Source organism: Pimephales promelas, chromosome 6 (assembly GCF_988280905.1).
Source record: "Pimephales promelas chromosome 6, fPimPro1.hap1.1, whole genome shotgun sequence".
Classification (NCBI taxonomy): domain Eukaryota; kingdom Metazoa; phylum Chordata; class Actinopteri; order Cypriniformes; family Leuciscidae; genus Pimephales; species Pimephales promelas.
This window is the reverse complement of record NC_142774.1, coordinates 36,046,210-36,073,991: the sequence shown is the minus strand read 5'-3', so window position 1 is coordinate 36,073,991 and position 27,782 is coordinate 36,046,210. Positions and strand designations below refer to the sequence as shown.

At 37.0% G+C, this 27,782-nt stretch overlaps 4 protein-coding genes across 6 annotated transcripts; 1 reads left to right on the top strand and 3 right to left on the bottom strand.

Moving 5' to 3' along the window:
• Positions 1 to 268: 268 nt before the first annotated feature.
• vap (vascular associated protein) lies at positions 269 to 8,524 on the bottom strand. 2 transcript variants are annotated; one of them, XM_039652916.2, is made up of 11 exons: positions 8,221 to 8,524; positions 7,624 to 7,977; positions 4,750 to 6,915; positions 4,558 to 4,628; positions 3,646 to 3,704; positions 2,912 to 3,069; positions 2,327 to 2,486; positions 1,926 to 2,117; positions 1,472 to 1,642; positions 542 to 698; positions 269 to 465 (listed from the first exon to the last, which is right to left on the bottom strand). In XM_039652916.2, the coding sequence occupies exons 1-11, from the start codon at positions 8,261 to 8,263 to the stop codon at positions 391 to 393; spliced, it is 3,606 nt and encodes a 1,201-aa protein (XP_039508850.2). In that variant the 5' UTR covers positions 8,264 to 8,524; the 3' UTR covers positions 269 to 390. The 2 variants fall into 2 exon arrangements, with proteins under 2 accessions (XP_039508850.2, XP_039508849.2); XM_039652915.2 differs by having other exon boundaries at positions 1,472 to 1,693; positions 8,221 to 8,523.
• A 2,287-nt stretch (positions 8,525 to 10,811) lies between these two features.
• On the bottom strand, positions 10,812 to 12,404 carry ndufab1a (NADH:ubiquinone oxidoreductase subunit AB1a). The gene is made up of 4 exons (XM_039652700.2): positions 12,211 to 12,404; positions 11,355 to 11,483; positions 11,152 to 11,239; positions 10,812 to 10,918 (listed from the first exon to the last, which is right to left on the bottom strand). Exons 1-4 carry the CDS (start codon positions 12,367 to 12,369, stop codon positions 10,827 to 10,829), a joined length of 468 nt encoding a protein of 155 aa, XP_039508634.1. The 5' UTR covers positions 12,370 to 12,404; the 3' UTR covers positions 10,812 to 10,826.
• Positions 12,405 to 12,738: 334 nt separating this feature from the next.
• palb2 (partner and localizer of BRCA2) lies at positions 12,739 to 21,601 on the bottom strand. 2 transcript variants are annotated; one of them, XM_089132513.1, is made up of 14 exons: positions 21,520 to 21,592; positions 21,291 to 21,369; positions 21,048 to 21,094; positions 20,652 to 20,711; positions 20,354 to 20,522; positions 18,040 to 19,737; positions 15,873 to 17,296; positions 15,631 to 15,786; positions 14,454 to 14,536; positions 14,083 to 14,244; positions 13,875 to 13,991; positions 13,539 to 13,626; positions 13,315 to 13,463; positions 12,739 to 13,231 (listed from the first exon to the last, which is right to left on the bottom strand). In XM_089132513.1, exons 3-14 carry the CDS (start codon positions 21,084 to 21,086, stop codon positions 13,024 to 13,026), a joined length of 4,353 nt encoding a protein of 1,450 aa, XP_088988639.1. In that variant the 5' UTR covers positions 21,087 to 21,094; positions 21,291 to 21,369; positions 21,520 to 21,592; the 3' UTR covers positions 12,739 to 13,023. The 2 variants fall into 2 exon arrangements, with proteins under 2 accessions (XP_088988639.1, XP_039508633.2); XM_039652699.2 differs by having other exon boundaries at positions 21,048 to 21,102; positions 21,291 to 21,601.
• A 2,413-nt stretch (positions 21,602 to 24,014) lies between these two features.
• On the top strand, positions 24,015 to 25,183 carry rasd3 (RASD family member 3). Its single transcript, XM_039652856.2, has one exon. It carries the CDS (start codon positions 24,174 to 24,176, stop codon positions 24,813 to 24,815), a length of 642 nt encoding a protein of 213 aa, XP_039508790.2. The 5' UTR covers positions 24,015 to 24,173; the 3' UTR covers positions 24,816 to 25,183.
• The last annotated feature ends 2,599 nt before the right edge of the window (positions 25,184 to 27,782 follow it).

The window sequence follows — 27,782 nt, the reverse complement described above, 5'->3', positions numbered from 1 at the left end:
CCTGATGAATTTTCAGCTTAATTATTCCAGTCAGAAATCATTCTAATATGCTGATTTGCTCAAGAAACATTTAGTATTTTCAATTGTCCTGCTTAATTTGACTTAAAAAACGCTTAAAAAATGGATTCCTTATAAAGTTCAAAAGATCAATTGAATGTGCCCTTGATAAATAAAAGTATGAAAAATCCTTACTGACCCCAACGGTAGTGTACATTTTGCAGAGTACACTGGAAGCAGATCAGATAAAAAAAAAAATTAAAAAAAAGTCTTTTTTATTAGTTAAAAGACATTTTATTTAGATGGTTCTATATGGTACAACAATGGTGTTCCTTAAACAGTTGAAATATTTTCACACTTGGCCAGAAGTTGTACTGTTTTTCTGAATCTCCGTTAAGCTGTCCAGCTCTTCTCTAAATCTTCAAGTTCCATTCCTTCACAGTAGGATCGAGGACGGGACGCTTTCACCTGAATAATCAGCACAGTTTTGTGTCATTCAATTACAACAATATGGATATAGAGCCTGTATTTATTTGTGTCTTACCGTAGTTGTATTCCTGGTGAGCTGCTGCAGTAAAGGGAATGGCGTCCATTGAATCGGCTCGATCGGCCAGCTACACACCGATAGGTCACTAGCCTTCCCAGAATCCATCACACCATCCGCCAAGCTGCAGTTGCTGAGATCCCAACCATACTGAGAACTGTAAGCCCAAACATACATAGTAACTATTTATGTAATAAAAAAGGTTCTTTTGAATATTCACTACTGATCAAATATTTGAGGGGTTTGTTGAAAGAAATTAATAATTTTATTTAGCAAGACATTTATAATGTGACAAATATTCCCATTTCAAATAAATGCTGTTCTTTTAAACTTTCCATCCATCGAAGAATCCTGGGAAAAATGTATCGTGGTTCCCAAAAAAAATTAAGCACTAAATTTTAAATATCCTTAAAGGGATACTCCACTTTTTTTTGGAAATAGGCTTAGAGTTAAACAGAGTTAAACAGTCGAGTTTTACAGTTTTCTAATCCATTCAGCTGATTTTCTGATATTTACAAGACTATCAGTAACGAGACTTCCATAGTAGGAAAAAAATATACTATGGAAGTCAATGAGACCAGAAACTGTCTGGTTACTGATATTCTTCTAAATATCAGAAAATCGTCTGAAAGGATTTGAAAACGGTAAAACTCAACCGTCTAACTCTGGGGGAGAGGTAAAATGAGCCTATTTCCAAAAAAAAAGTGGAGTATCCCTTTAAGAACTAAATATTAAATTGATTTCAGAAGTATCATGTGACACTGTTGACTGGAGTAATGATACTGAAAAATCTTACCAGCCCCAAATTTTTGAGCAGTAGTGTACCATGATATTGACAGTGTATTTTCAAGATTACCATCGTATTACCATGTCCAAAAACCAATGGTAAAACAATGTTTATACAATAATATGTAAATAATCTTACGGTACCCATGTGGATATATGGTGTTGAGGTGTGTTCCACTTCCGTGGTATGTGGATACCACAGAAAGAGTGTCATCATGGTAACAGCAGGTACGATCAAGTGCCCTCAGATGTAGTAATTCATCTGAGCGGGTGAAGGCAGGGTTATCCAACGAGTCCTCAGAGCCTGGCCAGGACCTTCCCCAAAAACGAGCCGAAAGCTCATCAAAGTGATTGAATCTGCGATAACTGTATCCACACATACAGAAGGCAGAAGTATATTTCACATTTAAGAGTGTCAGTGTGTGTTCACTTGACCCCGTCCCTCCCTGTGTCCCTTTCAGTGGTGCTACCTCAACCTATGGTTTGTTTTAACTAGCCAATGATTTCCTGCAAACAATTTCCAATAACAAAACCAGGCTACAATAGATGACTTTATGGGAGTGAGCGTGTGTTTTTAAAATGATTGCACATGTGATACCTGCTGCGTGTTTGTTCCACTTTGGCTTGCATAAGCTTGCTTTTAAAACGGCGCACTGCGAGATAAGACAGAAGAGCCATGACTGTAGTGACAGCGACCAGTACCCCAAAACACACGCCCACCAAACGCGGTCGGGTCATGTGGAGGTCACAGCGCTGCCCCATAAACCAGTAATCCTCCCCGACAGGACACCTGCAGAAAGACAAGAGTTAAATCAAAAATGCAGGTCACTTCAGCAAGTATATTTAATTAGTTCTCCTGGAAAGGTGCATTTAAAAGATTTATGTATCCATCAGGTTTCTTCCTTGATAAATGGGAAGATCTTGACCTGCAATGAGGACCAGATTTTATGCCGCAAGTCAAACTACACTGTAGGTACTGTAACTGTACATGTAACTTACTGGCACATAGGCTGTTGCCCGAGGCGATGGACACAGATGCCCTGATGTTTACAGTATTCAGAGTGGCACACAGATGTACATGTGGTATTACTCTTTGAAGAAACACACTGGAACCCAGATGGACATTCAAACAACCATTCACAAATATCTGACTGCAAACCTGAGAAAGAAAGAAACAAAAAAATAAGAAAGGTGGCATGAATGTTTGAGATACTATGGAGCCCCTAAAGAGACATGGTGATGGTATTTTTTTTTTTTTTTATTAAATGGGAGGGTAAATTATTTTTTAATGCTTTTGCATTCTCTTGAAGTAGTATCACATTCCCCAGTGAAACTTATGAGATGGAGCGAACAATATTTCAGTGATTTTTAAGAGCAAATACAAATTTTCTCGACTGACAAAAATGCTATGTAAGAGAAAGCAAATGTTTTGCAAGCAAAAGCAAAAAGCATTAAAATATTTTTTTTTTCATTTATTTTGTTTTTTTTAACCACCATGCTCCCATAGGTGCTCCAAAAGATGCAAATAAATGCTAGAGGTATTAAAAGAAGTAACTGGTGAAGATCTAGTTGTTCAACACTCACCTCCCACAGTGATATTTTTCACTCTAACTCCTCCCACAAATATTCCTTTCTTTGGTAGTGGGTTTAACCCCGCCTCCTGTAATAGAGACTCCACCCTTCCCAGCCAGGAGAGCGCTTCCACTGTTTGGAATTGAACTACAGTTTGCAGAACTGGACCACTGATGAAAACAATGAAAAGCACTTAATTAACAAGTCATCAACCACTGATATTTAAGATCAGGTTTTTGTCCTCCTGAACCACGGTGACTTAAATTTAATACTTTACAAACTCCCTGAGATTTTAAAACTTAAATAGGTTATGTAAAATATAATATTGTTGTGCTGTGTTATTTGTGCTAAGCCAGTAGTTGGTGATGTTACTTTGTAAAGAAACACTACCAAGACTGAACATGTAATATGCATCGCTGACATTGCCGTTTTCACAAATTTGTGTTTTTGTAGTTTACACGGAGACAATAGCGGTATCGTTTTCAAAAACTTGCACTTTGAAATCCGTTTTCAGGCCCCCAAAACGCTGCTGTCGTGTAAATGAACAGCAAAAACATTCAAACGTTTTTGTTGAAAATCCATCAAATCACACAAATTACATTAAAAAGAAAATTCACTGTTGTTCATTCACATCAACAACTTCAAAGACTCACTGAATGAAAAGTTTAATCAATAATTACAGTCAAATCTAGTGACTCGGCTAACTCACAGTGACTTTAATGCACATCTCTAGTAAAGCTTTTTACCTGTGCCAGGTCACATGTTGATTCTTAAATCCAGAAAGTCTCTGAAGAAATGTCTCCACCTGCAGGAGTGGATGATTACCAAACATTATTGCAATGCCAATCAATTGACATCAACCATCCCATGACAAAAGCTCATTCCCGTTCAAAAGCTTGAGGTTAGTAAGACATTTTCTTTAAATAAAATTCAGATGGATTTGATCAAAACGGACAGTAAAGACATTTATAATGTTTAAAAAACATCTATATTTCAATACTCATAAATTCTGTTCTTTTGAACATTCTATTCCTTAAGGAATCCTGAATTTTTTTTTACCAAGTTTTCCACAGAAATATTAAGCACAACCGTTTTCAACATGAGCACCAAATCAGCTGATTAGAATGATTTCTGAAGGATCATCTAACACTGCAGTCTGGATATTATAACATAAAACAGTTTTTTTCTTATATATTACTATTTCTACTGTATTTTTGATCTAATCATTTTTTGATAATCGTTAGCACCTTCAAACCTATTTCAGGGACTGCGTTCTCGAGATACTCGAGTTACTCGAGTCTCGAGTTTTGTGCAGATTGGCGCCCGGAGCGCATTAAGAGTTTATCTGTTAGAACGGTGTCGTGTTTGCGGCCCCTAAGTTAATAACTAATGATCTTCGCACCAAAGGGAATCAATCAAAACTAACTTTAGCTGGACAATAATTTTATCCTAATGCTGTTGTAAAGCCTAAACATCTGTTATGGAAATTTCTGTTAAGATTTAATTTAATTAACTTCGTTTAATTACTGTAAAGCTGCTTTGAAACAATCCTTACTATTTAAAGAAAAAAAATCTTTACAAAAAAAAAAAATTAATACCAAACTTTTGTAGTAGTGTATAACAGTAGTATATATATAAAGCAATTCAAATGGTTTCACCTCAAGCAGTCTCAGACTAGGGACATAATCCCCTTCCAGGATGATTTGTAAGAGTACTCGAAATGTTTTCTCTGAAAAACATAACAAATTGTTTTTCATTAAAACAAAAAAGATCCCTTTTCATTTAGAAATGTTGAAAAGTGATAAATTAGGAGTCTTGGAGAAAGCAAAATTGACAGAAATGTTACTCACCCTTGATGATAGCCGGCTGGTCCTCCACTATGAAATAATGCCGTCCGTGTGGCCACTTCCTGTCAAAGCTGGATGCAGTAGAAATGATCTTTGATGTTTGGGTGACTACTTGAGTAGATACTGTGTGTGCTTTTGTTTGAATAAGATAAGAGCTTGTGGTCATATTTTGGGGAGGTCTGATAGTGCTGGGTTGAGGCCTCGTATGGACCCGGGCTGAAGTCGTTTCTGTGGATGTGGCATGTGTACTTATCGAAGGTGGGTTCGCCGCAGAGGTCTGACTGGTTTCCCAATGTGTAGTAGTCGTACTAACAGGTGGGGTCGTCTGAAAGCCACGATCAGTACTGACCTGAGAGATGTAGGGAGCTGTGATGTCAGATGATGAAGTACTCAATGGTATGGTAGTGTCAGCAGTAAAGCCATTAGTGTTTTTTGTTGATCCATTATGAATGTCATTAAATGGCGATAAACCAAGTGTTGTCTTCGAACTTGTCGCACTAGTCTGAGTAGGACTCTCACCTACTGTTGGACCACTACTCATCTTGTTGATATCAGTCGCATCAGAAAATCCCACATTGCTCTGTGTGTTTTCAGAAGATGGAATTGTATACGGAGTTGTGAACGTGTATATAGGAAATTCAGTATGCATACTTGATTTTGTGTTGGTATTCTGGACTTGTGATGGGGATACTTCAGGTTCCTCTACATCTGTGTGGTTCTCAAATCTCAAATATGTAGTGCGATCTTCAACCATGAGGTCAGATGTCACGTTAGGACTAATCTGAGGACTTGCAGAACTCGACAAAGAGATTGACGGAGGGTTTGTGATGGGACTTTCTTGTTCCCCTCGTACTGTAGATGGTAAATACGAGGTGCATGCACGATTGAGACAATCACTTCCAGATGGTGACTGACCCTCATCCTCTTCTGGTGGACTAGGACTTTTAGTAGGAGTCAGGTTTGGAGGGATGGTAGTTGGAAAAGTGGTGAAGGCACTGATTTCGTTATTGTTGTGTGCCGTCAGATCAGAACTGGTTTCTTGGGAACTTGTATTGTGTGTGTGTGAGATGCGAGTGGTTGATGCTTCCGAAGAAGTTAAAGTTGGAGTTGCAAGTGTAGTATGCATGAACTCTCTTGAGGTTGTTGGCTCGTTCTCAGTGGTAAGATTTATTGTCGGCTCACTTATTCCACTTGGAGATGTGGAGTAACCCGAGTATTCAGTTGTGTCACTATCAGAAAATGCTAATGGATTGGTTTGATTAATGTTTGGAAACTTTGATACTGTAGCAGGCGTAATACGAGTGAGTACCGAATCATCGTAGATTGTTTGATTTTGATTAGTTGACCTTGGAGAGCGATCCGTCCTGTCCATTTCCGATACATTAGGCTGGTCATCATCTGTGACTGTGTTCGAACTCCAAAAAGTCGCATGACTCGTTCCGACGTTCTCGGATATTGTAAACGCATCCGTCACTGTTGTAGCTTTAGCCTTGTAAACAGTGTCACTAAGGAAGTCTTTATGTTTAGAAGTTTTGTCAAATGGCTGAATGTTTCGTGGACTTGCTGTAATAAAGCTGGAAGTCGGAAATATTGAACTTGGATGACCTCTTTTAGCCATTTTGGACTGAATGGAGGTAATTCCATGTGTATATGTATGCTGTGAGTGTGAACTTCCTCTATGCAATTCAGTGTGTGCAACATCAGTGGTGGCTAAAAGTGCCCTTGTTTTTGTCGCAACATCAGTTGCCTGTGTGGCTGTAGTTTGGACAGACAGCAATGGTGATTGTATTTCAGCGGGAGCCAAAGAAGGTTCATGGGACGACCCGATGAATGTGTTCATGTGTGTGTCAAGGGCAGAGTTGGTGTGCGTATCAAAATAAGAATGTGTGCCAGCGAGTGTGAGGTCGGAGATCCAGGGTCCAGCCGTTTCCTGTCCATTGTTGGTGATTTCCTGCGGAAAGAGGGGTCTGTGCTTATCGGCCAGGTCAGACACACCTCCGCCCTGCCGTATATTCTCGCCCCTGAGAGTGTGTGTTTTGGGGGCTGCATTGCTGCTCACTGGAATGTCTGGGGTGTAGGTTGCATCATTTGAGCCACTCGGAGAGGGAAACACTGGGTGGGTGTAAGGAATCAAAGAAAGAGTGTGACTGACCTCTGACGCGTTCCATCCTGAGAAAAAAATAACATAGATGAATGGAAACAGGAATTATGAGAATATTCAAGACACAAGATTCTAAAATTAAGGGAAATAAACAAACAAACCATGATCTTCTCACTGGGTATTTTTCATACTTGCTCAAGAAATGTTTTATATTATATTATCAATGTTGAAAACAGTTGTGCTGCTTAATATTTTTGTGCAAACAATTATATTTTTCAGAATTATTTGATGAGTAAAAGGTTTAAAAGAACAGCAGTTATTTGAAATTAATTGAAATGTTACTGGCATTTTTGATCAATGAATGTCCTTGCTGAATACAAGTATCAATTTCTCAAAAAATAAAATAAAAATATGTCTGACCCCAAACTTTTGAATGATAGTGTAAATAACAATATTAATGAAAATTGATGAACCCTGACAAAATACATCAGCATAAGAAACTTGTGTCTTTTCTAATGTGTTTACCAGATTATGTGTATAAAAAGTACCATGGTCCTACTCCTTCCATAGTTTTTTTGGACATACCATGGTATACTCTTACCAAGACGTTACTGTATGTCCTTACAAAAAAGTAGTAATGGTAATACTATGGTACTTTTAAATTCTATGGTAGTTCCTAGAATAACATGTACAGGTACAAACTTTTGATACTTGGAATTGGCTTGATGTCTAAAAACATCATCATACTGGCATGTAAGTGACTTCATTAAACTTACTCAGATGTAATGTGGCAAGGGGTTTGTCAGTCCTTCTCAAGCTCCATTCAATGATGGTTCTCCCAGTGCCAGAGAATAACGCCCGTTCCTCTTTTTCATAAATCATTGTATCTCCATTTCCAAACTGAATCCCGATAGCACCTTTCCCAACAGAAATGACATCTATCCAAACAGTTTGGTTTTTATGTGCATCAATAATCCAAGTGCAGGAAACATCCAACAGTTTTTCTGTGCTTCCGTTCTTTATTCTGTTAAATAAAAGGCTGTTTGGGTGTAAAGAGTATCGGATTGAGCCGCTCCTCTCTCCAAGAATTTTACCTCCACAGTCTTGCCACAAGTTTAACAAGGTTTTACCTACAGAGAAACATAATTATCATCATCATCTTCAATAATTCAGCAGGCCATGAATTTCAGCACCATATTTCAAAGTCACAGTATTAACATCTGATTCTAGCACTATATATGGTTCAGTAGGCTACTATAGAGAATTTGAAGGTTACCATGGTACATTTTTTGTAGGGATATAATATATAAAATATATATTTTTAAACAATATAAAATGCTAATTGATATAAATAAATTGAATGATATTCTTACCTGGAGCGAAAATAAATAACAAAACATAGACAAAACGAAACATTTTGCGAGCCAAAACATTCCAGGAAGGAATCCGTCCCCACAGTTAATTCCATAAAGAATATTTTGCTGTTCTAAAATATGACGTAGGCAATACTGAAAATAGTCGAAAAGTGTGTGTAACGTGGATGAATAGCAGTTTTCAATCTTTAAAAAGAGCCAAGTTCATCCTTCTGTCCGCCGGAGAAACTTGAATAGAACTGACTGCAGCTGAGCTCGCTAATGAAGCGCGCGTGCGTTTCTGTCAGCGCGCGTGCTCGACTATGCAGGGTGTAGAAAAAGGCATCGTGCAAACATATGATTACAATTAGGCATCTTTTAAGGGAAAATGGGACGGAAGCGGTTAAAAGTTAAGGGGACAGAAAGAGGAGATTTCAAGATTAGGTTAATAACCCAGGTTGTGTATGTTTGTTTGAGAGAAAACAGAGAGAGTGTTTGTTTTCGCTCGCCTGACGAGATTGTGCTGTCAATTCAAACAAGAAAATAGATTAAGAAATAAGGTCATTCAGAGATCATTTATTGTCTATATTAAATCAGTGGCTGTTTGTCTAGACGGTAGTTTAAGGGATTGAAAGCACCTAAAAAAACTAATACCATATACTATCTTTGTGTGAGGGTAGCCTAACTATATACAGCTCAGGTTTTAAACACAAGTCCACGTCAGTTTTCAGTAACAACATTTGTGAAGCCAAGTGAAAACTAAAACGTATTTCAAACTCTAACTTTATTGCATTTAAAAGTTTGCTTAACCATTCCCAAATGCACAGAAATTCTGACACTCAAAAAGCAGGAAATGCCTGAAGCGTCCCTCCTTGGCTTCTCATCATCACAGTGAGAGGTAGGCCTATGTTCACAGACATCCACTGACATAAACACAGAGGGGGGAGAAGGGTTTATTACACCTTAACAGGAAACATGGGCTTATTTAAGTTCATAAGTGGAAGATAGGAGTGTCTTTTAGATACAAACCTTTTGAACTTTAACATCAACTAAAGTTCTTGTTTCTTTCATTTCTTATGTCGAAGGTGCTGTGTTAACCCCAAGTCTGAATGAACCCTACATCATTTTATGACAAAGACATATTGCTTATTTATTAAGTCTAAATTAAGGATGAATCATTTAAAAAATCATGTAATCCTAAATGATAAATTGAAGAACTGATAAAGATTAGTTCTCACTGAATCTGTGTTATCTGCATATTGCTCCTCAAACAGACTATTTTGTGTAATATTTAATACTCTGAAGGAAATACAAGGAGACAGTCCTTTTATGTTCAAGAGCAAATCCTGAAATACACAAACTTTAGAAATGGCATTAAAGGAATTCATGTGCATATGTGAACAAGAATGTGAAAGTATCAATATTTTAAGCCACGCTGCAATAAATGTAAATAGCTTGATATAATTCAGGCGGTGTTAAAGGTTATAGTGGAAGATTGTATTCGTTTTATTAGCGTTTACTTCAGGGGGGTGAAGATTAAGTACTGGACACAAAATTTTTCCTAATATAACCCATTTAAACTCTTGGCTCCAACTCTGGAAAAGTCTTGTGGTACATTTTTTTAGACTTGGTAAGCATTTCCAGTAGGTGGTGCTGTAACATACCAAATACAACCACTCCTAAATATAAATATAATTGTAAACTCTTGCAGTTTTTATGTTTTATACATTACCATTCAAAGGTTTGGGGTCAGTAGGATTTTTTTTATCTCTTTTGAACGAAATTAAAAACTTTTATTATTCAACAAGGATTCATTGAATTGATCAAATGATAAAGTAGACATTTACTATCTTACAAGAGATTTCTTGAGAATCAAAGAATCCTGAAAAAAAAGCATCACATTCCTCAAAAATATTAAGCAGCTCAACTGTTTTCAATATAGATAATAACAGCAGCGAATCAGCATATTAGAATGATTTCTGAAGGATCGGTTGACGTCTGAAAATTCAGCTTTGCATGACAGGAATAAATTACATTATCAAATAAATGCAGTCTTGGTGAGAATCAGAGAATTCTTTCAAAAGCATTAAAAATTCTTATCAACCCCAAACTTTTGAATGGTGGTGTACTTCATATTGATACGGAATCTTAGAAATAATTTGTGATTTTGTATTACATATGGTTTATATTTCATAAAACAAAGAATCTTGTCAAAAGATTCACAATGTGCATCTGAACCCGAAGACATGAATAAGGTCCTTTAAAGTGATTTAAAGTCTTTATTATTGTAGTATTTATATGAATTATTGACATTATTTCCAAGCTCTTATTGTTTGAACGAGGAGCTTGTGCATGCATCTAGCACAGAATGCTGCAGACCTGCAGATCACAAGCGGCTACAGACAAAATTATGAACACGGATTTAAACATGTATCTAAATAGAAAAAGAATAAAGAATGAGGAAGAACAGCAGAAACAAACAGTTCATGACAAAACCTCCATGGTCTCTGTCATCTGATAGGATGATTTTTATCTGGATGAAAAAGAACAAATAATCATTCATAAGCATAATCTCCAACTGAAGTGAATTTGTGTATAGTAACTAAACTCACAATGCATATGTATGCTCATTCATAGACATCCTTCTTGTCTGCGATGTACTGAACAATCTCATGTGGTGTCATCAACTTCTCTGCCTCGCCATCGGGGATCTCAAAACCTGAACACGTGAGAAAACACTGTATCAGCTTGGTAAATATGCATCCACATGCAATGCACATTTAAAACCTGTAAGTGCAAGCATCAGATTCTATGAAACCAACAAGAGCAATGCATACATTCAAAGAATGCACAAATACAAAACAATGGTCAAAATGTGCTACTAGGGAGAACTAAATGCTAAATGTAATACATGAAATTAGATTAGAAATAATTGTAAATGCAAGAACAAACCAAATTCATCTTCCATAGCCATGATGATCTCCACCTGGTCTAAACTGTCCAAGCCCAAATCCTTCATGAAGTGGGACGTAGCCTGAAGCTATAAAGATTTGATCATCAAACAATTAATCTGTAGAGTGCAATATATTTGAAGCTAATTTGAAATATTTCAGACTAATATGTTGTCCATCTGATCAAAATGATGGTGTATTTACCCTCTCGGGGTTGATCTTGTCATAGAGCTTCAGGACGTAGAGGACACGGTCACGGATAGTCTCTAGGCTCAGTGGGGGCAAGTCACCATACTGCCTCCGCTGAAAGACCTGAAATGAACCACCAGAGATCTGCAAAAGAAAACAAAACATGTTAGAAAGTGTGTTTTAAACTAGAAATATTAATAACAGACAACTGGAGCAGTTTTGTTTGAATATTATTTAGATATGATGATGGTATTAATGTTTTGAATTTGCTGTTATTTTTTTATTTTCAGTTTTAGTCATTTTTGTTATGAGCTAATGACATTTTAAATTTTCTACCTTTTAGCTTTATTTTTTTATTTAAAATTTTAGTAATATTATTACTCATTGAATTGAAGTTTCTTAAGATTAAGTTATTCATCTAGGCCCATTATTTATATTTTACTTTATTTCAATTATTGAAAAGAGTTTAACACTTTTAGTTTACAAAAAAAACTAAAACTGTACTATACACATTTTTTTTTTTTACTTTTAAACATTCATAAAGATATAGGTGCAATCTTGCAATGCATTCATGCATATTATAGACACCATTATAACTAGGAATCATAACTGATTACAGAAAAAATTGATCATTTAAAAGTTAAGTATCTGTTATGCCACATTATATGATAAGATAACACATTAAATTAGAAGCATTATCGTTGACTACATTCAGCTCATTTTTTAATTCAAACCTTTTCCGTTTCTGCAGCCCGTACATAAACTGAAATTAAGTGAACAGAGGCTGTTTGTCCATCATGTTGAAGTCAGTATAACTAAAGACACGGGTAGGTCATTGGATGTCATCAGTCAATCACTAACACACACACACCTGCGCCAGCGAAGACTTGTGTCCATTAGTCAGATGTGAAAATGTCCGGCCATGAGTAAGCGGGGCTGCTGTTAATGTCGCTGCAGTATTTACACGGTTAAAATACAAAGAACGCTGGTTCAAGGATCGGACACACCGGGCAATGATGCGCGCCGCCATGTTTCTCAATCCGCTCCCACAATGCACGAAACTGCCAATGCGCATGCGGGACACACTGTTTTCACGTAACATCCAAAACCGTTTTTCGTTCTACTTATACAATATAAGAACATATATATATATATATATATATATATATATATATATATATATATATATATATAATAATAAATCTGAAAATGTACACACAAATAAAAACATGTGTACATTTTTATTTGTGTACTTTTATAGTTGACGCTCTCAATATTTTTTTTACAACACACACACACACACACATATATATATATATATATATATATATATATATATAGTTCAACACTCTCCTTAAAAACTTTAAAACATTAAGAGTTTTTAATCTTTCACAGAAAGTTCCCAGAATCATATTTTATTTTGTAAAACATATTTTTACATATCACATCCAAAAAGTACAAATATTTCTCTGGTTATGCATATATTAACAAACAAATAGCTGTGCCAGTATTAAAATTTAACAACTAAACACAATCACACATTTACAAATCTATCTTGTGTAATCTTGATATTCCTTGAGGGTTTTTTTTATGATTTTAACAGTGTAAGATTTTGTATTGTTTAACAATGGTGTTAAATAACACTTCTTTTTTTCCATTTAACAAGTAATTAAAGAGGATCCGTTTATGTAGATTTATAATGAAACACACTAACATCCCCATTTAGATATCCCGTCAGCAGAGTGTTTGGCCCTGCCCATCGAGCTAGTCGACACAACTCATCCAACACAACAACAGCTTTAGCCACGCTTCCTCTGAGATCCCAAACAGCAAGATGACCAGACTGAAAAACGCCAACAAGCCCAGAGCCCAAGACATCCCCATCTATTAACCTAGAGAAAGACAGTAATATTGATTCAACTGTACTGTTAACATTGAAAACTAATATCACAACATTTATCACTTCAAGTCTTACTGCTGTTTGTGTTGATCAGGATAGTTTATAGTGGTCAGTGTGATGTGTTTGCCAGTGAGAGGATTTGTTGCAATCAGAGTAAAAAGGGATGCGTTACTCTCTTCATCGCACACATTTCCTGCATTTTGAAGCAATGCACACAGCACACCCTGCAGGAATGAAAGCACAAGGTCATTACCGACACATAGTCCTTCAAGTACCACAAGAACAATACACTAACTTACTCTGTAAGAATATCCCTTCATGCAGTTTGTCATGGTTAAAGTCTTTTCCAGGTTTATAGTTTGAAGCAGCTGGCCTGAATTTATGCTCCTGAAATACATAGTTATGACAAAATAGATAATCAATTATAAAATTACAATACTAACAAAACAAGATATAAGTACTAAAAGTCATTTACAGACTCAAAATTTAACCCCATTAGTACCATATCAGAAAGTAATTTAATCAGAAGTTAATAATAAAAAAAATCTCAATGTACAGGATGGATAGTTAAAAAAAGTTTCCTAAAAAACATTTAAAAACTTCTAAAAAAGACTCAATATTGCCAAATTAATCACCATATGAGGAGGGTTTTACATTCTGTCCAACCAATCAGAGCATCTTTTTCACCCTCTACAACTGCAAGGGTCCGAATGTTCTGCTTAGCAGAGACAAAGGGAAGAGTGTTCACTACCCTGAAACACAAGTAAATAATGAATAGTTTTACTAAAATATTTCAAGTGAATGATATAATAAAAAAGTTAAATACGCATGATAGTTTGTTACCTTCCCTCTTGAGTCACTGTTAACACATTGACTCTTTGTTGATCTCCAGGGGTGGAGCAACAAACAAGCCGACAGTTAGACACACCCACCACTGCTTGCAATGTGTCCTTGGACACCACGTACTGAGAGAACGTCCCATCTATACTTGGACAGCAGAGCACTCTACACTCAAGAACACAGAGAGAATAAGCTTAGCGTTTAAGTTTATTGAATTCTTCTAACACAAAACCACATCTTGGTCTTTGAGCGCAGCCTTCATAGGGTTTTAGTTCAGTGAGAATGTTTTCAAGAGGAATTAAAAAACAATTGAGGTGATGGGAGACGAAAATAACAGGTTTGGTCCACATAATGGTAATTTTGCAATTTTATACCTTGCTTCTGTGATTTCCAAGTGACCCAGAGTCACACAAAGCAAGCCTGAAGAGTCCGGAATCTCTTGCAAAGACATGACGGGCTACAAATACAAACACAGGAGTCAAAGCACAGGGACGTAGACATATTAAATATATTGTGATAAAGAGTTAGTCGCCCACAAGTGAAAATTCTTTCATCTTTTACTCGCCCTCATGTTGTTCAACCCATAAGACATAATCTTCAAGACACAAATTAAGGTATTTTTAATGAAACCTAACAAGAAAACACACACATAGAAGCACATCACATGTGGTAAACACAGAATTTCAAACGTGCGTGCTTCAAATAATCGAGAATCAACAAGGCTTGTTCTAGCGTAAGACGTTTGCACATGATAAGCTTCTGTGTTCACCATATGTGATGCTCTGTGTATTTATATGTGAAAAAAAGGCTGAAATTAAATCTCTGCATCATATAAAATGATCATATCTCTTCACAATATTTGGATTAAACCACTCAATTCATATGGATTCGTTTTACAATGCCTTTAAGAGCTTTTTAGATCATTAAGTTTAGGTTATTTGAACTTTCAATGGAGGGAAAGAAAACTTGCAGGTTTCATTAAATAATATTTTAATTCGTGTTTCAAAGATTAACCAAAGCCATACGGGTTTGGAATGGCATGAAATAAAACAGTAAATAATGACACAATTTTCATTGATGGGTGAACTACCCCCTTAAAGTTGGTATGAAACAGAAGTTATGATAGTCTTTTGCGATAGTCATCACCCTACTGTGATGTATATCCAAGTGAAATGGCTTCAGGAATGAGAAAAGAAAAATATAAAGCCGTTTTCGTCCTGGATAATCGATAGGATCGTAGGAATTTGGGTGTTGCTTACTAAATAGAGCCAGATTTGAGTGCCAATTTGCAATCAGTTGAGGAGAATATTTAGTTCCACCCTCTGCCAAGACATATGTCATGAAGAGAGCATGTGCCGTTTCAAGGGGGAGAGGAGGTTGAGGTTTTTGATTAAAGATTACGAAGGTATGTGAATGTGCAAAGATAAGTGATTTATAATAAACACTGCAACATTCTGTATGAATGATCAATTATGATTTCATGATTCATGCCACATGTCTTCCATGCAATTCTTTTAATTTATGCAGTGATCCTCTATCAAACTGGATTACCTGTGCAAATGTCCAGGTGTGTAAAAGACTCCACGGTTGAACTCCCTTCATCTGAGCCCAAAGACAAACGCTCCATTCTCCTGCCACACAAATGCACCAGTCCTCCGACAGCCATCGCACCAAACACAAGTCCAACACGCATCCGCCCTCCAGTGCCTGAACACAAAGACAAGGCATTAGACAATCAAGTACATATAATTGCTTTGCATATCAATAAATGTTTTCTTATAATTTATTGACACCTTAAAAGTGTGTATCTCTCGCAGGACTGCAGAACAGCCAGCTCCGTCAGAGAATGATGTGGCAGTTGGGGTTTCCTCACGCAATGCCCGATTGTTGGATTCTTCAGTGTTACGTTCCTCTGACTGAGTTCTGTTATCGTCGGAAACTGTCGTTGTTTCCGTTCTCCGATTGGTGGAAGTGTCCAAAGAGGTTGTCTCAACTTGAGTTTGACATACATTACCAGATTTAAACTGTTTCACATTTGTAATGGCATTACTTTGGATTTCTAACCTTTGAATCTCCATTTCAAATTCATTCTGGCTTTGGATTTCAGACTCGGACAGATTTTTAAAACTCCCTGGTTCAGGAATAATGTGGAGTTGAACTTCATTTTCTGGTGTGCACTTGATTTTATTTCCACATTCAAGATTGCTTTCCGTATTGAAACCGCATTCACGTTCCAGTTCATTTTCCAAGATGCACGAGGACTCTCTTTCAGGTCCGTTTAAGTTTTCATATTCCAGTGTAGTGTTGTTGTGGGATGGAGTACCTGGTTTCACACTTTTTTGAACTTTTGTCATTATTTCTTGACTCATTTGAGTTTGATTCTGTGTTTCAGAACCTCCCTGATCTCCACTTCTAGTAAAGAAACCATTTTTGTTCCCTGAGACTGATTCTGGAGACACACACCCCTTAAGTGAGACTGAAGAGGGAGACCTAAGGACACCAGATGAAGAAAAGAGAGGTGACCGGAGGTCTTTGGGTGAACCTGGAATCAAAAAGTGAGGGGACATTCCCAAAGATGGTAGAAGAGGATCTTGACCTTTCTGTATTTGTGGGGTCAGAGATGGACTTAAATTCAGTATCTCGGGGCAAAGTGAGGTGTTCTCAGAGAGCATGTGTGATTCTTTTAGCATCTGGTTTACGTGAAGCTCACTAATGTTTTCAGATTCAGAAGATTTCACTTTTCTCTCATTACATATTCCTTTGTCTGTTTCAGTTTGGCAAATCGTTCTGCTGTCCATCAGATCTGAAGAGATGGTCTTTATTTCATTTACAACGTTGAGGCCCTTCTGTGTTTCTGTTTGTGATTGGTCAGTGGGGTCTGACTGACAAAGTGGTAAACTATCCTCATGGGAAGTGGTAGTTAAGGGTTCTGGAGTAAAAAGTTCACTCTCTGAGTAGCGTACTTCACAATTACTTATTCTTCCACTCACTCTCTGGCACCTGCTGCGCTGCCGTGTGTTGTACACTAGGGGACGCTGTGAGAAGGGTTCGACGGGTGAAGCTGACGAGTGCAGTAGTTTGAGCTTTAGTTGTCCAAAATCCTCATCAGGTAGGTGGAAATCCTGGATATCAACAGCAGCCAACAGTCTAGCTTTCATATCCTTTTCTTGCAGAGCTTGAATGAGTGAAGCTAATGATGGCAGAAGAGGTGACTGATCTAAAATGCAAAACGTATTCACAAACATTATTGTGTACATGACTGTTATACAATAATTCTTAATCTAAGCATTTGGCAGATACTTTTATAGAGAGTATGCACATGATGTCACGGTAGGCTGGAGTCACTGTGGTTACACACCCACTGAGTGGCTGGTGTTTAGCTTAAATGGCGCGAAAAAATGGGATAGAGCTTCACGACTGACCGTACAAATAGATTCAACAAGAAATCAGAGCTATTTTTTTACAGACTGACGAAAGCTATAGAAAAGATAAGCAAAGGGATCACTGCAATTTGCAGAAACATTTGGAATTCAGGCAGCGAAACGTGGATTTGCAGTTATCATTTTGTGTCAGATTTCGGGGTAAAATGATACCCTAGGTTATTTAATGTATTGACAACTCATCGATTAAATATTTAGTGTCTTATATTCTGTGTAACTAAATTTTTTGTCAACGTTTGTTAACTGTTGAGTTCAATTTAAGAGGATAATGGCTTGTTTTACTCCTATTTTCTCAGTTTCCCCTATTGAAACAAGTCATGTTAAAGGACGTTTTGCCACTCAGTCAGGCTGAGAGGGCATGTCTCGGCATGAAAGTGACGTCAATGCATACCCTTTATTCAAACATTTTATCATTATGTTCAAGCAGGGAATTGAACCCATGACTTTGCCATTGCTAGTGCCATGCTCTACTGTTTGAGCTAGGAAAAAATTCAATAATACATTCATAAATTAATCTTACCATCTTTATTAGAACTTGTCTGAAACTCTCTTCCAGTTTGTCCACGTTTTCTTCGGAAAATAGGGTATAAATTTGAACCCGGGAGAAGTTGGGTATCAAAGTAAAGCTGAGAATCTGGGAGATGCTTAAAATCTTGAGTAACTCCTTGCTCTGGACATGTCTTCAAATTCACGGTAGGCCCAGGCGACTGGATTAGACAAGAATTTGACTGTGGCCGTTCAAGGACCAACTGTGATTGGCTGGGTGATTCAGTGTCAAATTTTGATTCGATAAGAGACTCTGAATCTCCTTGAGAATCATTTGCAAGATGTGATATTGTACAATCTAGAGCAGCTTTGGCACATGACGATCTACCTATAGTGCTTCTTCGACGGCCTCTCCTTCCTCTCTGACCTTTTCCTCTGCATCTGGCCTGATACAAATCAGAATCCACAAGAAGTTGGGAATCAAGAGAATCTGGGAAATGCTTAAAATCTTGAGTAACTCCTTGCTCCGGACTTGTCCTCAAACTCACTATAGGCCCAGGTGACTGGATTGACCGAGATTCTCCCTGTGGCTGTTCGAGGACCAATTCTGATAGGCTGAGAGATTCAGTGTCAGACTTTGATTCTATTAGAGACTCTGAATCTGCTTGAGAATCACTTGCAGGATTTGATATTGTAATATCTAGAGCAGCTTTGGCACATGTAGGCCTACATACAATGCTTCTTCTACGGCCTCTTCTCCCTCTCCGACCTCTTCCTCTGTGTCTGGCCTGGTCTGTGGACTTGCAGATTGATTCTGAACGCTCTGGGGTCATGTGACCTCTACCGCTCACTTGCGATTGGCTGAGCCTGCGTCTGCCCCGCCCCCCAGTGAGCTGGCTGTAAATCACAGCATCTAGATCGATAGAGCTGTGAGATGCAGCCATACGTCGTGTTGTCCGAATATAATACTCCACAGGAAACGGTAAACCCTCAACCAGCGTACAAGAGTCCAGAATGCCAGATGAAAACGAGGAATCTTTACTATCTATCCGGTCATCATAACCTTTATTTGAGTCTGTGAACGACTGGTTAGTTTGTTTAAGCATCTCTTCTGATTTGTCTGTAATCTGTACTGCCTGAGGAAAAGATCTTGACTGTATTTTTTTCTCAACTGGCCAATCAATCAGAGATACGTTAACCTCTTCCTGGCTACAGTGTATGTTTTGAATTTCTAAATGATTTTCTTTCCTTGAAATCATTAGTTTGTTATCTGACTGGATCACAGAGGAGTTTAATTCACGATCCCCTTCTCTTTTTACATCATCCTCCAGTTCTTGTGATGCTTTAGCAATTTTACAATCTGTCCTGACTCCTATAGGCCTATCCTGATTTTTCTCCCCCTCAGCTGGCATCATTTTTCTTTCTTTTTTCTTTTCACAGTCCTTCTCTTCCTTCTTAACTCCTTTCCGACCATTCTCTTTATCAGTACATTCACTACCCTTTTCACGAACATGGTCTCCACTTCTATCTCTTTCTTTCTCTTGGCTGACGTCAGTGTCTGATTCTCGCTCTTTGTTCTGTAGGCGCAATCGACTGCGCTTAGATCGCAGGCGGTGGGCAGGGCTTCGCCTGCATGCAGGGGAGCACAGAGGCGGTGTGGACGCAATCTCTGCAAGTTGCAATTGTATGGCAGGGATTTTCTGTACAGAGCTGTTTCTTCCTGCAACTATGTCTGAAACAGCAAAAAGAAAACCAGTTTATTAGTATTTGGAATGAATTTCCATACTGTTATGCATTTAACAACTTTGTTTATTTTATTTTAACAGCCTTTAACAATGACAATGACATTACAAGTACAACTAAGTCTGGGTAAATAAATGTTTCAATGGTATTTGATAATTTTTCAATGCAAGTCTATGAGATGTTTTGCTGGTTCATACATCCAACTACTTAGATATAGTGCCTTAGCTTAGTAATAATGAAAAAGGCGTGGTTAACATTGTAAATACTAAAACTATTTACTAAAACATTTAATTACTAAATAATAATACTAAAACATTTAATTAGATAAAAAATTGTTGCCTTAAAACAGATAAAAGCACTAAAATAACTAAAACTAAAATAAATTAAAGACAAATATAAATATTTAATAATAAAAATGTCAAAGGCACACAACAAAATTACTAAGACTAAAATTGTAATTAAATCTGGTTAAAAATATAATAAATTAAAGCTAATTCAAAATATGAATAATACTATAATCACATATATAAATAATATAAAATAAGACTGGTAAATCTATTTTCTGTAACTATTCATGTTTGATTTCATCCTGAAGATGGCCTTACTGGTCCGTAATTGCAGATTCTGATGGTTTTCAGAATATTCTGGCGTCGGCATGGAAGAAGTCTCAATAGATGACTCAGGTGTGTGTGCAAAATCAATCTGTGTAAATGTGGTGTGGTCAGAGTCTCTGTTCTGCACACGCCTGCAAGTGGCATCCTGATGCTCTGCTCTCTAAAAAACACACAACATTCAACAGGTGTTAACAAGTTCAATTTTATGACAATTCAAGCTCTATTATACTGCAGATATCATTGTTTTAACATCAGTTTGACTGATTCTTGCATAATCAATCACAAATACCTGCAGTCTCTGTGCTGTCCTCTCATACTCTCGCTTAAGATGCTCCAGTCGTCTCCTCAGCTAAAACAATAATTTAATGACAAATGAAATGTTTTTTTTATCTCTGTCATGTTCAGTAAAAACATCAAACACTAAACAATTAATAAATGTTAATCTTGCAGTATAGCTTTAAAAGTACTACTAGGGTACAGAGAGATGTCATCATAGGTTAATACCATGATGGCACTACACGAAGACATGTTGAAAAAGGTACACAGTATTTATATAGTAACTACTCCAGTGTAATTCACCATGGTAACTGTAACTTTCATGTCCAAAACAACATACTAGTATGACCATCCAGGTAAGTTTTATAAGTCAAATGGTGCTTCCACAAATATAAACATACGAACTTACTGTCTCTTTATCTTCGTTATGGAGAAGCTCCTCTGACATCCTGTAAACTAATATGCTAATAATATGTTATTAATTGATTTATTTACTTGATGCAGGTATACATGATTTGACATGAAAACACTACGATAATCTCAACTGTAAACCATACAAAACATCCAACCACAAAACATCTGATTGAGATGCACTTATGAATAAACACCGGTTTGGCTGGCCAAACGATCATTTTAAAGTTGCTTTACATACCCAGGAGAAATTTTTTTCTATTAAAAGTTGGGTTTGTTTTCTGTTTCCTGACGAGACTCAACCTTCCCGCGAGTTCTGACTGCAGACAAAAACAATCGATAACAGATGAGATCACATTCTGTGAACCTGAATGAACTTTTGGATAATGCTATTCGATTTTGCTAATAGTATTAAAATTGTACGATATAACAATATACATATAACCTATCATATAATCAGATGAAATGACCTCTAGAAGAGCAGAATTTAGATTTAGACAGACGTTTGCATTATCCTTCTCGGGACTCTTTAGTAATGTCTGTTAGCAAACTTTTTCTTGCTCTGGCTACTACTACTACCAAAGTAGACGACTTAAAAGTATTTTGCAGATACTTTGTGAAATAAGCCGAAGATTTGGGGCTGATATGTACTTGGATCAGATTCAACTTTTGTCTTGCATCAGTGTAGTAGAGCAGACAGCATTGACAGCAGTGTAGTAAATTAAATATTAGCTAAAGGTGTCTATTTGCATTTGAGGGCACGGCGTTTTCCTCAGTAGTCAAGTAGCCTACATAAAGATCACGTGTAGTAGAATAATATAGATAAAATAGATATATAATTAACAGGTGTAACAGTTAGTTTCATTGAACCTTCTGCTCATGACAATTGTTGTTACTTAAATAAGCAAAATAATAATTAATGTCCTTAAACTATGGCCCACCAACCCCCAATTTGAATTTAAATTAAATATACTTGAAATGAAATACACGTTAACTGAAATAAAATATAGAACTTAAACTTATTTTATTTCAGTTAGTTGCCAAACCAACATCAATAATTTTTATTTAGTTTAACTTGATGTAGGTCAACTAAAATAACTGAAACTAAAACGGAAATGAAAAGAATAATAACTATATGGACATTTTTAGTTACAATACAAAAAGAAAACTAGGCTACCAAATAAAAACCAAATGATTTGTACTTTTTCTGGCAACATGACATCATGACTTAGAAAATGTGAGTGGTGCTTGTCCATCTCACTTCATTGACACTGGTTTTTTTTTTTTTACTCTAGGCCTACTTTTTATTACTCTAGAAAGGTAGTAGCATGTTGCCTTAATAAGCTGAACAGCTTGGGTGCAGCTTATTAGGATATTCATTCTTTGCTAGCACTCACGGGTCCATGCAAGGACGGTCCATCACATATATACGTCATGGTTCATTGGAGGTGATAGTGTTGTGTACAATGTGCATTTGTTCATTAAAGAGGCCAATATGTTAATTCTGGGGATTTACACAAAATGCCATCTCTCTGCTCTTTGACATTTGCTGCTAATGTCGAACTTGCATAAATATAATCACAACCACATAAATGTTCTTTAAATATGTAATATCAAATATATCAATAAACAAGATGTTCAGAAAAGGCAGGACTGAAAGCCAAATTGATAATGTCTCTTATTTTATTCAGATAGAAATAAGCACTTTGACTGCATTCAGACTTGCGTCAAATGTTTGTTTGGAAAATGTCAGTGCTCTAAGGTGGCCGTGTATAACCATCACCCGATACCATGATTTTAATATGCATTGAATGGAAACTCATCTCTGACGTGATGAGCTCATGAAACACTTGTTTGGAGTATTACTGACCTCAGGATGCTCTTTCTGTCTTCACTTAATGACAGTTAGGGTCATTAAGAGTAAAAAGACCTTTTCGATAGTTTGCCAAACCACCTATAATTATCGGGCTGAGAAATCCTGATCGGAATAACAGCACATATTCTTACCACAGCCTACTATTTTTTAACTATGTTTTATTTTTTTAAACAGATCAAATGTAGAGATAAACTGTTGAAACAGTATGCTTTTACTGGAAAAAATTGAATCAGTTGCACTCTGAAATTGCTGGCAAATTGTACAAATAATTAAGGAACAAGTAGCCTAACCCATTGGATTAAATATGGAATGTTGAAGTAGAAAGACTGAAATAGTATTTTCTTGTAAAACACTAGCGATCTTTGTTTTATTAAAAAAAATAACAATAATATTTATTTTTTTTTAAATACTGTCACATGAAATTGGAGTTTGGAGGGGTCTTATATTGAGTGGTTTCAAATTTACAGTTACAACCAAAAGAATTTACAGTTTCACATGTTTCTCAAAAATGACTTTAATTGACAAATAACTGAAATGTGATTTTCCTATTTAATTCTTTTTTCAAATGTTTCAACAACCACAAAAGTTAGGTTATTAATTTCACCTGCTATAAACAGAAATAATGACTGAGGAGGTGACCATGTGTCCTTATACATATTACATGTATTGTAAGCAACTCACTAATAACAAGTAACCTAAATTATGCATAATTACATGCAACTACGCCTAAACCAAACCTAATCCTCCTAGGAGATATGGCTTCTATTGAATCCTAGCCCTAACAGTAAGTTTGTTGTTAATTAATAATTAAATAATTGCACTGTAACAATGTGACCTTAAAATAAAGTGCAACACATCATTTTTTATATAGGTTATATAGGCTATATTTGCACATCACATGTTTGTAAAAAAAACATAGCCATCGGTTCATGCACCAACAGATAACCTTTGCACGAGATTAATAAACTCCGAAATGTTCCTACTGACCGCTATCTGAACTCCTGAACGTGAAACTCTACAACACAGAAAACTCACGCACCCTTCACGTCACTCGCGTTCCCATTGGCTACACCTATCGTAGGTAGCACGTTCAGGTAATATAAAGGCAGCATCCTTGTCTCTTCCATACTCTCTGTCAATAAAGGTTATCGAGCACGCTCAAAACATTATTTGTGTTATTGAATCTTTGCTCATCAAAAATCTCTTCGGAAGACTAGCCTATACGTTAAAAAATTGACGACTGAAGGAATGTCTTTGTTGGTGCGGGAGCATCGGACTGTGCGCTTTGTGTTTCTGGGCGCCGCCGGGGTCGGGAAAACTGCCCTGATCACCCGCTTCTTGCAGGACCGCTTCGACTCCAAGTACACGCGCACGGTGGAAGAGCTTCACGCGCTCGAGTACGACACGGACGGCGCGACGGTGCGCATTGAGATCTTGGACACGAGTGGCAGTTATGCCTTCCCAGCGATGCGCGCTCTGTGCATCCGAACCGGGGACGCGTTCGCGCTTGTGTACGCCGCCGACGAGCCAGACTCTCTGGATGAGGTGCAGCGACTCCGTGAGGAGATTCTGGAGTTGAAAGGGGAGAAGTTTACAGGCATCACGGTGATAGAAAACAAAGCGGACCTGTGCAGTCGGAGTCGCCAGGCGACAGCTGAGGTGATGCGCGCGGTGGAGGAGGACTGGGGCGCGGGCTTCGTGGAGACGTCCGCGCGCACCGGCGAGAATGTCACTGGTGTGTTTCGGGACTTGCTTCAACAGATGAAGTTACCGAGCCGTGTGAGCCCAGCACTGCGCAGACGGACGCAGACAATGACCAGAGAGGTTACAGATACACAGACGCGGAGAAAACCTGCAATGAAGAAGAACAACAGCTGTATCTTGTCTTAATGGACATTTACGTGACATTATGTTATGTTATGCATCATACTGATGCTTGAGTGATCTGGATCAAATAGACCCCACATAGACCTAAATGTTGGACAATTGAGGGACACTATCATAATCATTTAAGGGGTTTCTTTAACTGTTATGTCTGATCTCAAAGTCTTCTTTAATGAATGAATAAATGCAAATTATTTCAAACAGAATGTGTTCTACTCTGCATTCTCAGCTTGTTCCATAAAATAAATCACATGTGATTTTTACACTTTGGACTGCAGGAGAGACATACTTATTCATTAATATGATATTAGCTTGAATCTAGGTCAGATCAAACACAAAATGATCACCTTGCTGCTCTGATCCCATAAGACTAACTCTGTGCATATGACTTAGCCTATGTGAAGGGTTTTGCTGCACGTGCCAAATGTCCTGACATTTCTTCAGGAAATAAAGTCAGTTTTTATCAGTACTATCAGTGTGCTCATGACTCAACACCATGCCACACCCTTTCTTTGTAATTGGGATCAGGCATGATGAAGCTCTGCAAATAATATTATCATAACCTTAATGCTAAAAAAAAAAACATAAACTAATGCATTATAGTTATATTGCCAATAAGTTCAAATTCATGTGAGATAGTTTGTGGCATATCAACTTAAAGGGTTGGTTCATCCAAAAATTCTGTCATCAAATACTTATCCTCATGTAGGATGATAAAATCTGAGAGCTTTCTGTCCCTCCATTGACAGATACGCAACTACCACTTTGATGCTTCAAAAAATTCAGGCACGATCAATTTATTTAATAATAATAATACATTTTTATTTATAATGCACTTTTTTAGTATACCCAAAGGGCTACAAACAGTGAAAACAAATGAAATACAAAATTTAATAATACTATACAAAAACAACAAGTCAAAAAAGGCTTAACATTGCAAACTAATCAGTACAATAAAATACTAATCATCTCAATGTGTGTTGGCAATTTTAAAAAGATAAGTTTTTAACAACTTATTGAAACGGACTAATTTAGGACAATTTGACAGAAAGAGGAGGTGCATTCCAAACAATGGAGAAGGCTCTCTCACCTATGGATTTTAATCTACTGCTGAAGAGTTAAAGAATCAGCAGACTGAAGAGAGTGAGAATGCACATAAAGCTTAACTAAGTCACAGATATAAGAAGGTGCCATTCCATATACTGCTTTGTAAGTTAAAGTGAGAGTTTTAAGATCAAAAATCCATAATGAACAGGAAGCCAGTGCAGACTGGACGCCTGCAATGTGCTGAGGCGGTGAAGTGAGAACACTTGCTGCTGAATTCTGGATATACTGTCGGCGTTTGATAGATTTGCAGGTAAACGTATACAAACAGAGCATTACAATAATCAATGCTGGAAGTAAAAAATGCATGAATAAGCCTTTCCGCATCTGGAAATGTGAGGAAATGCCTAATTCTAGCAGTGTTTTTAAGGTGATGGAATGCAGATTTTGTAATAATTTTAATATGCGAGTCTCACATCAAGATGCATGACCAACAAAAATGACACCAAGGCTACAAGCAAGAGTAGGAGAAGCGGCCCATTATCAAATTAAAATTGCTATACCTTTATGGACAGCAGCTGGCGTACCAATGAGAAGAACCTCTGTCTTTGAACAGTTTAATTAAAAAAATATATATATGGTGCATCCACATGTTTATATACACGCTCAGAAAGAATTGAGGTGATATAAATCTAAGTGTCATCAGCATAAAAGTGGTAACCTAAGCTATAATAACATGTAATAATTTGCCCCAAAGTAAGCATGTAAATTCTAAACTGCACAGGACCCTAAACAGATCCCTGAGGGACACCATGGCAGACCTCAACATCAGATTTATTGTTTCCCAAGACAAAAAAACTGGGAACGATCTGTAAAGTAGGATATTAACTATTTAAGTACAGGACCAAAAATACTAAGCAAACTCTCAAGTTAAGCAAAATTATTTGTTAGTCAACGGTTCACAGCCATAATAGCAAAACACAATAGTACAACTGAAACACAAATACAAAATAAAATTACACATTCATATCTGTAAGGACAGTTTGTCAAAATTAAGAATAATTTTAAGGTTGGTACATGTACCAGCAGTTGCTGACCAAAGATAAATGACTGTGTAGGTGGCAGTATTTCTGAACTGTCTAATTTAGCCTGTTTATAATGTATTCAGCTTTCAAGGAGGCTTACATGTTTTATGCAAAAATTGAGTACTTCCTTTCTCACTGCAACCATGCAACCCACCTCTTTATATATGCTAAAATTATCGAACTGCCATGACAACCTATTAGAGAGACACTTATGCTGTTTTAAAAGTAGGCGATGTGTGCATTTGTGAATGAACTAAACAGGAGACAGTCGTGAGTGCCAGAATGGAAAAGCCTTCATGAAAAAAGTAAACAACCTTATTAGGAAACACTTCACGTTATTCAGAAACAAAAGCATTATATAGCTAATCTAAGTCATGTCTTCTTTTTATCGGTCGAAAACTGTATGAAAAAATATATATTTGCATATATTACATTTTTCACATGCATTCATGAATGCTATGAACAAAGATATGATTTTTAAGTCTGTAGAAAACAATTGAACATTATACTGAATGAGGCTAAAACAAAATGGTAAAATAGGCCAAGATATTCATATTGTTGCAAGGTCTAACTGACCTTGCAACATTGTTTTGGTTTTGTCACAAGGGCACCTTTTCTGTTTATCTCTCTATACTTTAGAACCTACACCCACACTTGTGCAAACATGAAAACGTGTGCAATGATAGGTGACTATTTTTCCCCCTCCACAATCAAAAATGTGCCCTTATTTGACCATTCTCACACACAAACATGCACAAAGGTAAACAAAGCCTTAAAACACGTGGGATAACTGGCTAGAAAACCTGGAGCAAGATCCTGAATTTACTTTTCGAGATTAGATACG

What these genes read in the sequence shown, in the direction of transcription:
- vap (XM_039652915.2), bottom strand. Translation starts at nt 8,263, where the DNA reads ATGTTTCGTTTTGTCTATGTTTTGTTATTTATTTTCGCTCCAG. An exon ending in CTAGTCTGAGACTGCTTGAG is followed by an intron (nt 3,705 to 4,557) that starts GTGAAACCATTT and finishes CCACTCCTGCAG; the next exon opens with GTGGAGACATTTCTTCAGAG. An exon ending in GTGGAACAAACACGCAGCAG is followed by an intron (nt 1,694 to 1,925) that starts GTATCACATGTG and finishes GTGTGGATACAG; the next exon opens with TTATCGCAGATTCAATCACT.
- palb2 (XM_039652699.2), bottom strand. Translation starts at nt 21,086, where the DNA reads ATGTCAGAGGAGCTTCTCCATAACGAAGATAAAGAGACA. An exon ending in GAATCTGCAATTACGGACCA is followed by an intron (nt 19,738 to 20,353) that starts GTAAGGCCATCT and finishes TTGCTGTTTCAG; the next exon opens with ACATAGTTGCAGGAAGAAAC. An exon ending in GAGAGATACACACTTTTAAG is followed by an intron (nt 15,787 to 15,872) that starts GTGTCAATAAAT and finishes CTTTGTGTTCAG; the next exon opens with GCACTGGAGGGCGGATGCGT.
- rasd3 (XM_039652856.2), top strand. Translation starts at nt 24,174, where the DNA reads ATGTCTTTGTTGGTGCGGGAGCATCGGACTGTGCGCTTTGTGTTTCTG.
- ndufab1a (XM_039652700.2), bottom strand. Translation starts at nt 12,369, where the DNA reads ATGGCGGCGCGCATCATTGCCCGGTGTGTCCGATCCTTGAACCAGCGT. An exon ending in ACAAGTCTTCGCTGGCGCAG is followed by an intron (nt 11,484 to 12,210) that starts GTGTGTGTGTGT and finishes TTTCTTTTGCAG; the next exon opens with ATCTCTGGTGGTTCATTTCA. An exon ending in ACAAGATCAACCCCGAGAGG is followed by an intron (nt 11,240 to 11,354) that starts GTAAATACACCA and finishes AAATCTTTATAG; the next exon opens with CTTCAGGCTACGTCCCACTT.